Raw genomic sequence first — 12,953 nt, 5'->3', positions numbered from 1 at the left:
AGAAAGGGTGGGAGTTGAAGCGCAGAATATTTTTGAACTCCATGACAGTTCCTGGGGCAGTGACTCAGAGAGAAAATGCAGCGGCGAAACGCTTTGACGACGAACACGCGGCCGGCCACCAAGCAAGACTATCTGGTGTCCTGTCGCTCAAATGTCTTCGAATCCACGTTGCCTTGTGTGTCTGCTATTTCTTGAATGCTGCCAGGATGATCGCGAATATCCGTGCAGATGCTATAATATTGACGTTATGTGAGTGCCACTGTATGCGCCGAACGTATGGGCAACATCGATTGGTCTATGTGCTCATACTGGCATCCTTCTTAGGGCCTGTCCCTGTTCAATAAACCATCCAGTTGCGGATTCGGGCATAACTTCTGTGCCGACAGCACCGCGAAGTGGCTCTTCTCTCGTCTTCACAAGGAGTGCGGAGCCTGGCACGACGGGTTGGATTGTCCCGTCTGTCGGCGCACCCCAGCCCGTTCCGCACCACCGATCCTGCGCATCTCTGTTGCCGCCTCCCGATTGCATGGCGGACGCATCAACTCACCTCGCTCTCTCAGTGAGATACATACTTCGACAAGGAAGAACAATTGAACGCCAAACAGCTATCGCACCCTCGATCTGGTCGCGCGAGCCGGTCAGGATCCCGCGATTATTGCGCTCTTGCTGTTCGCAACGATGACAGCGTTCGACGTATCCGCCTGTAGTACCTATCTCTGAACATCACGGCCCTGGATCTAACCATGCTTATCACTGGGTCTCGTCCATAGCCTGGCAGTTAACAAAAAGCGCGTCCTCTTCCGAGACGTCGCGTGGTCGGCACGAAACTGCCCTTGTCGCGGTATGAGTGACACTGGTGAATTTCGAAAGTCAGACGTACTTATTAACGCCGCCGAGCAGGAATGCGTATCGATGGACTTGCTCCGCGAGTTCCGCGTATTGTGCGACTGTGTTACGGCCTCCGTATCCAGGGCAATGCCGGTGACCGTACGGGGAGACGTGATTTTGTGCATTGGCTCGCCGGGTCGTTCGCCACCCTTAGAAGTCCTGGTGCTTACATTCGGAAAATCTACAAAGCTGGCCATCTCGATCCGGAATGAAGCGAACAAAGTTACACGAGACGACGCCTGGCGTCGGTGAGCATCACTTCCATTCATTCGGATGTCCAGGTCCCGAGACTCATCTTCCCATCCAGACGGGTACGTATCGAAGGAACGTATGCGCTGAATGGCGGAGCCTTGTATGTCATGTCTAGATGTCAAGGTGATGAGCGGGCTAGTCGAAGGAGGCTGGAAAACGGGTGTTGTAGCGGCACCTCTGCCGGGAGCAAAAGGAGAGCTTGAGAGAATCAGCAGGGTCATGGATGTTTCATCTATCTTCAGCGCCCTCGTGTCTGGGGCGACGCTATTCGTATTAATTCTTCGGAGTAAAGTGAGGCGATAGGAAAAAGCTCTGCCGAAGTCCAAGATTCTTTTGCTTCGATTTAGTATGTCAGAACCAGTCGGATCTCCATGTTCACGAATGGCGGACTTACTCTGTTCATATAGGGTTGTAGAGTATCTCGCTGATGGGCGGACCTGACCGACAAAACTCTTCGCTGTCACGGACTGGGCCAATGTATCATATCAGCACGCTACATCTATCGTCATAGGCGTTGTATGTGGACATGCCATCGCCAATTGTTCCGCGACGTATTTTCAATCATGAGGCTGGGCTGCGCTGGAGGTATCCCCACGTTTACTACTATCCTCCTTTGCACTCACGCCGATCGCATCGATAACCATTATCGCTCGCTCCCATTCCAATGACTCCCAGGCCAAGATCTTCGTCCTTCTGGCATTGGAATGGAAGCTGCGCGAAGGAACCAACAATACTATGGAATGTACATGCGGCGACCACGAGGCTACGTCTAGCGCTCAGGTTCATGGGGATGAGTCGTAGGTACCGGTAAGCATCACACGAGTTCTCCCTATACAAGTCTAGTTGCGCGATAGATAAGAGCATTGGCGCCTCAGCTGCCTGTGAACCACGCCGACCCTGAATGGAACGCATGCATACCTCGGCTCCCTGTATGATTCGGCGAAAGGAAGTCTGGCATACGTGGGTGACAAACTCATTCCGCCACGCTGACTGTCGGTGAACATGTGCGGGCTTCCTTGAAAACAGGCGAATCAGATTATTCGTCAAGGTCAGGGCATGTGTGGGCATTCTCAGCGCATCCCATACGAACGAGTTTCGCAAGTCCTTGGCGATGTTCGTTTGAGTATGCTCAGCTGTTCCGGGATAGCTCCGCTTGCCATTCAAACCATCTGTGCATGGGGCCTGCTCGAGTAGGTGCAATCTATGAACGATCGACAGGAGTGGGGCGGCTGTGAGTGTCAATGGCGCGCACGGAACCTTCAGGTTATCTCCTAAGTCCGGCTCTGCATATTTGCGAGGCAGCGGAAGTAGGCCGAGATGACAACCTCGCTATTCTCTGCGGCGCATGCTGACATCCGACCTCGTGTCCTCTGCGTACAATCGATATCGCCGAAGAAGGATACATCAACTCCGGATAGCTCTGTCATTGCAGGTGAGCGGCTAGATACCCTAGTATAACTCATCCAAGCAGGGATGAGTCCGTTATCTGACCCTTTCTTCCATTGTCAATTTGGCGCCGGTATACTCCTATATAACCATGGAATCCTAGCAGCATAAGCCAAAGGCCCAAACTCGAGCAACTCATATGGCACCCATGAAAAGAGCTCAGTCTTCTTCTCATCCTCAAGCTAAAGCTCAGACACCGGCAGCAAAGTCTGTGGTTTGTCAGTCACTCCCGTCATTTACTGACATTGTATAGGCTAGCGAATAGTGACCGTCCCTGCTTGCAATGCCAACCAGATGAAGGAAAAGGCGGGGAGAAGATTCCGAAGGGTGCATATGAGAGGAAACTAGTTGTTGCCCTGGATGGCACGGGAAATAAGTTTGGAATAAAGGTGCAACCTTATTGGATATGGTGTAAGTTATTGTGTTAACAATGCATATATTAACACAGTATTCCAATGTGGTTGACCTATATGGGCGGATTATGAAAAGTGATGACCAAAGGACATACTATAACAGTGGGGTTGGCACCTATGCCAATGCATCACGTATGCTGCCATGGCGCCTGGTTCAGCAAGCAGTGGACAGTGCCATTGACCTTGCAGTAGCAAGGTGTTTACCAATCTTGATGCCATGTGCACAACAGACTTTTCTCACTTGTTCCTAGGAATTTTGAGACCATGATCCTTGCTGCATATAGATGGCTGACAGAGAATTACATGCCAGGCAACCGTATCTTTCTCTTTGGTGAGTAAGACACATTTTTAGATTGGCTTTGAATAAGTTAATTGTATTATGCAGGGTTTTCCAGAGGAGCATATCAAGTTCGTGTCCTAGCTGCCATGATCAAATGTGTAAGCCTGAGAGCAGCCATCATGCAACTGCAACTAACCAAATTAATCTTCAGGTTGGCCTTCTCGCTCGCGGCAATCAAGAGCAAATACCTTTGTATGTGCTTGTTATCTCTAAACAGTGCTTCATTTCTGTACTAAGTCTATGTCAAGTGCCTATGAGCTCTATGTGTCTAAGTAAGTTATATCACAGCACAAGTTTCCATCCACAAACTCACCATATACTCTATTGTAGTGACCAATACAGATGTGAAATATTTAGGGGAAAATTCTCGCATGAGGTCTCTGTTCACTTCATGGGGCTTTGGTTTGTGTATCTTTTAACACTTTGCAATGAATTACTAAGCACTTGAACTAGGGATACTGTTTCTTCTGTGGGCATTACTCGAGGCAAAGGTTTGCCTTTGGTTGATGATACTGGACACATATGTTATGTTCGACATGCACTTGCATTGGATGAGCGCCGAGTCAAGTTTGTTCCAGAGCATTTCTACCGTTCAAAGGCAAGCATGAAACCTTCAGAGGTTGGATAATCCTTCTTTTGTTGTCACACCAGTACAATCTCATTGACCTTACAGGGCAAGTTAGAGACCACCAAGCCAGAGCATTTGAAAGAAGTGTGGTTCATTGGTTGTCATTCTGATATGTAAGTCTGTCTCCCTGATTCTTGGCAATATTCAAAGCACCACGCTAAATACCATCTTCAGAGGTGGTTTTGGGTATAATCATGACAATGGCATAATGGAGAACATTTCTGCAATATGGATGGCCAATGAAGCTCGGCTTGCTGGTCTTCGGTTCATACCAGTGACAGCAGAGCTACAGTTAAGTGACACAGAATTGAAAAGTCTACGTCCTACAGAGTCACTTCGTGGGTTTTGGCATGTGGTGGAAGCCATACCATTCCTGAGCCGCAAGCAAGACAATCCAAGCTCCTACACATGGTGTGCAATGTTCTCTTTACAGCATGGTCACTGATCAATACAAGGTACTCAGGCGATGGCTCTTACCACATTTGGGAGCACCTCGGTACATCATGCCTGGGCAGAAGATCCATTTTTCTGTGGCCTGTGTTGAGGGTTACAAAACAAAGGCAAGGTTTTGGCCTGGATACACACACAAGCCAATATCCTGGGACCAAATTCTTGGACAAGGGCTGCCAGATAACATGGAGAACCTCAATTCATCTCTGGGGGATATACTGGAGTTAGACCTCTATGACCACTCATCAGCTCCAAAGTTTATGGATTCTATCCATAACTTTGTGGTGGAAGAAGCAGATGCTGGACAAAAGACATCGAAGTCTGATGTTTATCATGCCCTCACACGTCTCTCCATTTTGGCACATCCAGGTAGGTGTCTCTGCTGCTGTCACTATGTCTGACACTGAATACTTTATATATAAAGTGCCAGGCATGACCGCAATTTTAGATCATGCCAGTGACAAGAAACTATGGACAAACCTTCTGTCACTCATTTCAGATCCACATTCGCCCGGTAACATATGTGTTGCCAGTTTGAAGCTGATGCGTACTCTGGCTAACCATGGTGAGACCACTCTTGATATGTATCTTCTGTTCTTACTCTCGGACAGATAAAGGTTTATATGCCTTACGCGAGATAGTTGATATCATGCCAACCCTGCTCCGGGTTGAGTCAGGCAATAATCCTCAATTATCTTGGGCTGCATCAACAACAATATTAACCTTGTTGCGTCACACAAGTGACTGGAAAGTTAGATTAACACAAGGGAGCTATGCCAACTTCTGTAGCTGGCTGTCATCATCTGGTTCAAGCATGGAGAAATTTGAGAAATATATGCTTCAGACCTTGGAATCTGATGCAGCAGATGATGGTATTTCTGCCCTAGCATTGTTGTCAGGCTACTCAGATGGTGATTACACACTATTATGACCTATGAAAAAAGCTGATAGATTTGAAATAGCATGGAAGAATAAGCCAGAGGTGCAGAACAGGCTGCAAGGTCTATTTACCAACCACAATATACTTGCTCATATCAGAGCATCAGCCTCTAAACATCTCTGTCAATCATCTGGTATGGGATTACACCATGATTTCAGCATGCACTTGACAGACTAATCTTGCACACAGGATCAGAGATCCTGAGCAAAGCTGTGGAATCAAAAGAAATCATTGAAAACATTCACAATATGCTGTATCTGCGTCATCGGGATGTTGTCATATCTGCCCTAATTCATCTGCAAATGTTTCAGTGGAAAGGTATAGTGGCCACATATCCTGTTCAGGAGGTGATGGATTCATCTTGACCACAGGGCATGGACAACCTGAACAACCAAATGTCCCAGTTTCCAGGTCCTTCTCAATTCTCAAACATCTTCCACAAGTCATTGTCCATGGTCTCCAACTCCATGGTATGCCCAGAAATTGCTCCTATCAGGCTCTTGCTGACCCTACTTGGCATACAGAAGAAAGTACAAGTGCTGATGAATGCTCTTCTGACCAAGTCTGTGCATTCTTGAAGCAGGCCATGATTGCTCTCCAGGCAACTGCCAATTCCTTCCATAGGGATGGTGAAGTCCAATTATATGAGCCATCTATTGAGAAGTTGGTAGCATTGTTTCAAGGGAAGAATGGTGAGCATAAAATGCACAAAGCTTTGGATGATGTTCATTGTGCTAATTGTGAGCTTAGGTGAGAGTGCTCTGCAGGAGGCAATTAAGGATGCAGCAGGTCACCTTCGAGTGCACCCTTATGATGACATCAAAGGACATTGCAATAGCCTTTCTCGGTGCTTGAGGCGTGATGGTATAAATTTTCATATTAATATGGTGTAAATAATAACATATCATCCTTAGACTTCCTCTTATATGCATGCGCTGAACTCCTTCAGCGTAGTTGGGAGGATAAAACAGGTTTGATCTAGATGTGATCCTGTCTGTAATACTAATTAAACCTCACTACCAGGGGAATACATGCAATCTTTCTTATGCTGGTTTCAAGGACAACTTGAGGTTGAATTGATGTCCATAAAGAGCCATGTGGTATATGCTTTGTCCAAGATCACTCAACATGGTAAGTAGTCTGTTCTTTGATTGAGACTGTTTATAACATCCAGTAGAGCATGTCAGTGATATAATCCTCCACAACAATGAATTTGCAACAGCACTGGGTGATGCACTCAAGAGTGGACAAAATGATTTTGTGCAATCTGCCATTGATGCACTGTACAACATTGCAAACCACACACCTGAGAAAGCAAGAAGGGACACCTTACCCCACTGGCTTGAGAATCACAAGTTCCTGTCATCAATGGCTCCCCTCCTTATCAATTCTGATGAGGATCTACGTCAATCTGTGCTTGGGTTGGCTGAGCTGTTTTCTGACATTGCTCCAGTGGGACCTGAGCAAGTTACTCTCACAGGACAAGTATATGATTTTGTGCTTAGTTTGCTCAAAGTTGGTGATGGGCAGGCCAAGACATGGGCAGTCATTATTCTCCCAGAAATACTGGAGGATGGGAAGCACGCATCATCAGTGAAAAGGGATCTAGAAGTCATTGTTGCAGAGATTGTAGAGTCTGGGCCAATATCCCGTTTGAAGAGGCTGCTTGACCATGGTCAGTATTCATTCTATGGTGATTATGTGAGAATGACTGTGGTCTGGATATAGCCATTCTCAAACCCAAGATTGAGGGGCATTTGCAGAGAGTTCTCTCTGCTATTGTGAACAATCTACTAGACAAGGAAAATGATGAGTTCAGAGAGAAAGCACAGACAGAATTAGATCGCCTTATAGAGCTTGGTAGGTTTCTGGGCTGCTGCATACTGGGTTCACCTGGTGTCTCATAAGCATGGATATCTAGATGTGTTGCGGAGAATTGTGATCCAAGATGGTCTCATTCAGAGGCTTGATAAGCTACTGGGTGATGAAGATGATGTGGATGCATCCATTCAGATGTCTGCAGTCACTGCTCTCTCGTGTCTGTTATCCCATGGTATGTCAAGCAACTGTGTGATAGATGCATTGCTGACTTCACCAGATGATGTCTTCAATCATGCACATGCACTACTGGGCCAGATTGTTGATCATCTCATAGAATTGATACTGAGAAATGATCAAGATGCAGCAAGTGCAGCAGTCAGAGCTTGGAACAAGCTGCTTGAGAAGTGTAGTTATTCCATTATGCAAGTTCTTGACTGGCTGATAGTAACCTATATGCAGGTGAAGCGGGCATTGATGCAAGGGAGCAATTGCGAGTTGCGGTTGCCATGGAGAATCTAAGCAGGGTCCGGAATGAGTGGGCAGCATCAACATATTTGAGTACCATTACAAGGAGTACTCTGATCAAACTATGGGATGATTATGGTGTGTCCAGCAACTGGTATACATGGTTAATGTGCTATTATATCTAACTACTGCATAATACCAGCGGATATGAGCACACAAAGCATGCGTGAAGTCATAAAGGGCCTTGCTCGTGACTTTTCAGGACAGTATGGTTCCAGAGAGAGGGAAGCAGCCCAGGCAGAGTTGGCTAGTTATGTGAATCTCAGTATGTGGCATCCCTAACCTTTGATGCCCAATCATTATCATTCTTATGGCTTCCACTAGCACCCTTTCGTCAGGCCACTCTTGATGTGGGGCTACTTAAAGAGCTCAACACACTTCTTTATACTAGTCATGATGCTGAAGTCGAAGCATCAGCTATTTCTGCTCTATCTCTTCTATTGTCCTATGGTCAGCTGTACAGCTTTCCTTGTTGCTATGTATAATACTGACTTCAACAGAGGATATATTCAATGCTGCAGGAGAGCTGCTTGATCAGATAGTCCAGCATCTCATCAAGTTGTTCATGAGCAATGATAGCAGTGCTGCTGAAACTGCAATTGGGGGCTGGAGTAAGCTAGTAAAACAAGGTATATTCTCCGAATTTGACCATCCAGTCTGCTCTTGAGCTAATACCCATTTAAGCTGATGAGAATACCTGCAAGAGGGTTTTGACTAGACAAGCCATAGAGACTCTGACTAAGGTTTGCAATGAATCTTCACCAAAATCAGTGCACCATATGGCAAAACGTACTCTGGACAATCTGAAGAAGACATATGGTGAGTTCAGCAGAATTCCACATTGATAACGGTTGATAGTGGCCCTATTTTGGTGCTTTTTCACAATGCAGCAACCATCCTCTCTGAGCTGAAGGATGTGTTGGATGATCCTGTAAATGGGTTTTCATACCCTGATTATCTTAGAATAGTACAAGAAGCAAGTACAGAGCTGTCTCATCTAGTAGAACCAGGTATTCACCTTGCATTCTTCCATGTTATCTACTTATCATTAAATCTAGGGTCTGTTCATGAAGTTGAACTCCAGCCAGAGTTGCTGAAAGAGCTGGACATAGTACTTTATGCTAGCCGCAATGGAAGACTTGAAGCCTCTGCTGCCCTTGCTCTGTATGGACTGTTGTCCAATGGTATATATTATGATTCACATCAATGATAGATACTACACTTACTTTTAACAGAGGATGTCTTCAATGGTGCAAGAGCTCTGCTTGATCAAATCACACAGCACTTGATAAATCTGTTCATGAGCAATGCTGATGATGCAGCTGAAGCAGCAATCCTTACTTGGTGCAAGCTTGTTAGGCAATGTACGTGCCACCATGGGGTTGCTTCCTACACAGACTGATATACAGGTGAAGCTGATGAAAATACCCGCAAGACAATCATGACAAAAAGAGCTCTGGCTACTCTTCGCCATGTCCATAACAGGCCCTGGTGGTGGAAGAATGTGCGCCACACAGCAAGGCTTACTCTGTGGTATTTGCTCAAATCCTATCGTATGTCCAGTAGTCTGTTCTTCTATATCTTATTATGTCTCATCATTATTCACCTTGCAGCTGAAGCCCGTTTGCTGACAGATGTGCTAGAGCATGATGAGGATAATGAACTCATAGACAGCAAGGTGCAGGATGAGCTGCAAGATCTGTCAAATGATGAAATTCTGATGCAGCTGAGAGAGGAGATTGATAAACTTGAGGATGAGGAAAATAGGGGGAGCTCTGCTGACCCTGCAGATGACACAGGGATGAGTAGCAACAGTGATAAAGACAATAACTGAGCAATAGATGGAGTGGATGGCAAGTAGTCCTACAGTGAATTTTCTCAGCTAGTATACAACATCACATCAGAATCAGAGCTATGGCTGTTTCATGGGACAACAGTGCTCAGCTACATATGGTTTTTTTTGCTTGTGCTGGTATCTAGTAGACTAGTACAGAGTGCCAAACTGAAGTCATTGGACTTGTTGATAGAAATCATATTGTCTTGGCCCTAGCTCAGCAAGAGAATGAACCCACACTTGACCAACTTGTCCACTACTTCAATCCAAATTTGTACCATCCGGATTCCTGGGGAAGAATGTTAACATTGAATGTTCATTACTGTTTCATACAACCGCCATAGCTTAACGTAGGATTCCCGTAGTATACCTAGTTCCGACGCATTCCGGAAATGCCCACGACGCGCAGACTTTTCGTGCGTGTCACTGCCGCTCGTTTTCCTCAGTCATTCTATCACCGACTGAGGTATGTTTCTCTCTGTAGATGTACTATACTTAGCTGACATGTATTGCAGTGTCTGTTATTAGGTAGAGTACTCTAATACAGTCGTTCTATCACCGACTGAGCATCTGTTATTAAAGAACAAGCTTCTACCAGCACTATTGTCTGCCATATCAAAACTAGATATCTGGTGCCCACAGAACCAAGGGATTGACCACACTCCTGGTCTGTCCAGCAACGTCAGTGCCGAGGCAGGGAAGCCACTGAAATCTTGACCTTGTAGCAAATTCTTTTACACTGGGTTCAAAACGTATTCGAACAGGGCACTCTAGAATAAAACTTCTTTTAAGCATTGAGGTTTTGGTCCCTAGTGAAACATCAGTAAAAAGGGAAGGGTTTGAAAAGGCTGAGCATCAGACTTTTCAGACACGTCAGACTCTGCTTGATCAATCACATTGCACGGAATCCTTTCAGCGCGTCAGACCTTTAGAACCTCGATTTGGGTCATTCAGACCCTGTATTGATAGAACCCTGGCAAGACATTTTGTGCATTTTGTGTATGGGATACAATACATTATTGAATACAGAAGTAAATTACAACCAGGTGGACCCAACAGTTCACCCCTGCTCAATTGCTATACCTGGATCAAAACACATTTAGACATTTAGACCTTCAGACCTTTCCCTTTTTCCTGATGAACCTGATTGGCACTCATCTACTCCTCCCCTAACCCTTTATGATACATAGCCTGATAAGGGGAGAGGCCATTGTATCTGCATCAGGAAACCTGCCAACCTCTAAATGGTCTGCAAGGCCTGAGAGTCTATATCTCAGATTTTCAGGATTACAGACTCAATAGACTTCTAGATATGGAGTTGATTATGCCAGTGTACATATAGTAGTGGCTACTCTAGACTAGCTAATGTACTGATAGCTATATTATGCACTCATGAGAATGATAGTCCGCATATTTGTTTACATAGAAAGATTTGAATGCATCTAAAGAGTAAGAGAAGTGAAAATCATTGGGTATATATGGGTATCACCATAGACCCCTATGAGATGTATTGTGCGAATGATGGAATCAATGTGAATAATGCCTATAGAACATCCCCTAGCAGTCATCTCGGGCTCAACAACCCACATACCCATCACAGGGTCAGGTCTATCATGACATTGCATGAATCACTCTATGATGGCACAAGGGTACCAAGTGCACTTGTAATGGACCAAAAGGAATCTGAGAATGCGCCCAATTACCATACCTTTCATCCCATCCTGCTTGGGATCAAGAGAAATGAGCACAGTATCAAACCACACATACTCATTTCGCCAGTGTGGGTTTGAGCAAATGACCTCGCGATGCATTCCCTGTTGCCAGCGAGCTCACTAGGGGCGAAGAAGGTTGCACTAGCAGACTGGTAGACATGAACTCGGTGGCCCACGGATGGCAGATCATCCACATCGATGTTGCTGCTGTCGTGTGGAATGGCAGCATCTTGCAGTTGCTCAAAGACAAACCGCAGAATGAGGAATTTGAGATCTGGTTTGTTGAGCTCATTTGCGAGAGACTGCATGCTCTGTGAATATGCTGATTACTTTGCATGAGCCCCAAGAGCACCACAATCAAACATAGAACATACCTAGCTTCTTCCCAATTTCCACGTAAGACATCACCCCTGGTCCCTCCACATCATGGACATCCACGTTGTCACTATCTACACTGTAATTGTTTCGAATATGTTCTTCATTCAAGTCCTGGGGATTCAGCAAGCCCACCTCGAGCATTGCGTCAGCGAGAACAGACCCTTTCAGCATCCCGCAGCCCTCAAGCACCGCGCACATCACAGCTAGCTTTTCGAGGCACTGGTTAGTGACAAGCATCTGCCCCAGCACATTTTTTCTACTCAATTGGTGCCAGGGTTCTTTGACCGTGTGGATGTGCTTGGACTCAGTGATGGACGTACAGACTCCATTTGGAGAGCCAAATTTTCTGATTGCTGTTATGTAATGTCCAAATGTTGAGGCTGCATGAAGCCATCGGGACAGATGCCGCCTCCTCGAAGATTGTTCGGTGCTGATGGAACTGGTCTAGGGACTTCTGCATCAGAGCAAGGGTATCATTGTCGTGTGCTGACTGCAGGGCTAGGTAGCAGAAGTTGAGCAGAGCCGCAAAACATTCCACCATCTTGTCTGGCACATCATCAGCAAATTCAGGATAAAGCGGAGAGCCCTTGTGGCGTTTACAAGGGCCACCATGCACATTGCCAGAATGTGAGGTCATGCCAGGCCTCGCCTGTACTGTGCAGTCTTGCGGTGTGTTGGCAAGATGAGCACAGTGCAACTAGTATATACATCCATTGTGGTCACTTGCCAAGCCAGTACCTGGATTGCAAGGCCTTGCCAAATGCATGGAAGATGTTAGGAAGCGATGTCCTAACTAGTCATCTCTGGAGGCCACGTGCCAACAGTTATGTCGTCACTACCTCAGTAAGCGTACTGAAAGGTAGGTCTGGCCGGGCCAATGCCAACGGTCAAGTCAAGAGTCCAGGTAATCGCTGTATTCAACAGGAGGTTGAACTAAGGAATACATGGGTTTTCCTACAGTATATATAGTAACTGGTATAGGGGTTGATACCCAAAGAAGAGAACAATGAGAAGGGACGCGTAAGCTATCCTGTGAGAACGTAACTCAGAGAAATGAGAAATACAAGGGCGCCCATTGGTAGAAGGTGAGTCAAGGGAGATAACGTGTGGGAAGAAGATAGCGTCCATGGGAAGTTCTACTCAGAGAAAGGTACTGTCCAATAGCAATGCTTGGAATGGAAATGGAATGAGATAAGCATGGGAAAATCATAACAGAAGAATGATAGTGTATTGCCAGTATACAAAAGGTTCTATATAGGAGCTGATGTTGCAAGGTCCGAGTCTGCTTACGCAACCACTATAGCTCTGCATAACCTTACAAATCCT

At 45.9% G+C, this 12,953-nt stretch overlaps 4 protein-coding genes across 4 annotated transcripts; 2 read left to right on the top strand and 2 right to left on the bottom strand.

Moving 5' to 3' along the window:
• Positions 1-303: 303 nt before the first annotated feature.
• GLOTRDRAFT_93796 (uncharacterized protein) lies at positions 304-1,361 on the bottom strand (the record flags this gene model as incomplete). The annotated part of the gene is made up of 4 exons (XM_007868271.1): positions 304-515; positions 548-571; positions 615-701; positions 881-1,361. The coding sequence occupies 4 exons, from the start codon at positions 1,359-1,361 to the stop codon at positions 304-306; spliced, it is 804 nt and encodes a 267-aa protein (XP_007866462.1).
• Positions 1,362-2,924: 1,563 nt separating this feature from the next.
• Positions 2,925-3,967, top strand: GLOTRDRAFT_42330 (uncharacterized protein; the record flags this gene model as incomplete). The annotated part of the gene is made up of 8 exons (XM_007867943.1): positions 2,925-2,975; positions 3,035-3,195; positions 3,251-3,330; positions 3,385-3,437; positions 3,491-3,531; positions 3,588-3,611; positions 3,634-3,741; positions 3,793-3,967. Coding segments are annotated over 8 exons (693 nt in total), but the record flags the coding sequence as incomplete, so codon positions are not given.
• A 2,758-nt stretch (positions 3,968-6,725) lies between these two features.
• GLOTRDRAFT_129602 (ARM repeat-containing protein) lies at positions 6,726-9,537 on the top strand (the record flags this gene model as incomplete). The annotated part of the gene is made up of 14 exons (XM_007868270.1): positions 6,726-7,032; positions 7,086-7,217; positions 7,279-7,410; positions 7,456-7,584; positions 7,638-7,781; positions 7,846-7,968; positions 8,028-8,153; positions 8,204-8,332; positions 8,388-8,522; positions 8,594-8,713; positions 8,762-8,887; positions 8,939-9,067; positions 9,119-9,256; positions 9,317-9,537. 14 exons carry the CDS (start codon positions 6,726-6,728, stop codon positions 9,535-9,537), a joined length of 2,091 nt encoding a protein of 696 aa, XP_007866461.1.
• A 1,442-nt stretch (positions 9,538-10,979) lies between these two features.
• On the bottom strand, positions 10,980-12,264 carry GLOTRDRAFT_93794 (uncharacterized protein; the record flags this gene model as incomplete). The annotated part of the gene is made up of 6 exons (XM_007868269.1): positions 10,980-11,035; positions 11,129-11,145; positions 11,246-11,258; positions 11,305-11,571; positions 11,624-11,883; positions 11,948-12,264. 6 exons carry the CDS (start codon positions 12,262-12,264, stop codon positions 10,980-10,982), a joined length of 930 nt encoding a protein of 309 aa, XP_007866460.1.
• Between the last annotated feature and the right edge of the window lie 689 nt (positions 12,265-12,953).

Source organism: Gloeophyllum trabeum (assembly GCF_000344685.1).
Source record: "Gloeophyllum trabeum ATCC 11539 unplaced genomic scaffold GLOTRscaffold_00007, whole genome shotgun sequence".
NCBI lineage: Eukaryota > Fungi > Basidiomycota > Agaricomycetes > Gloeophyllales > Gloeophyllaceae > Gloeophyllum > Gloeophyllum trabeum.
This window is presented reverse-complemented; position numbering and strand designations above follow the sequence as displayed.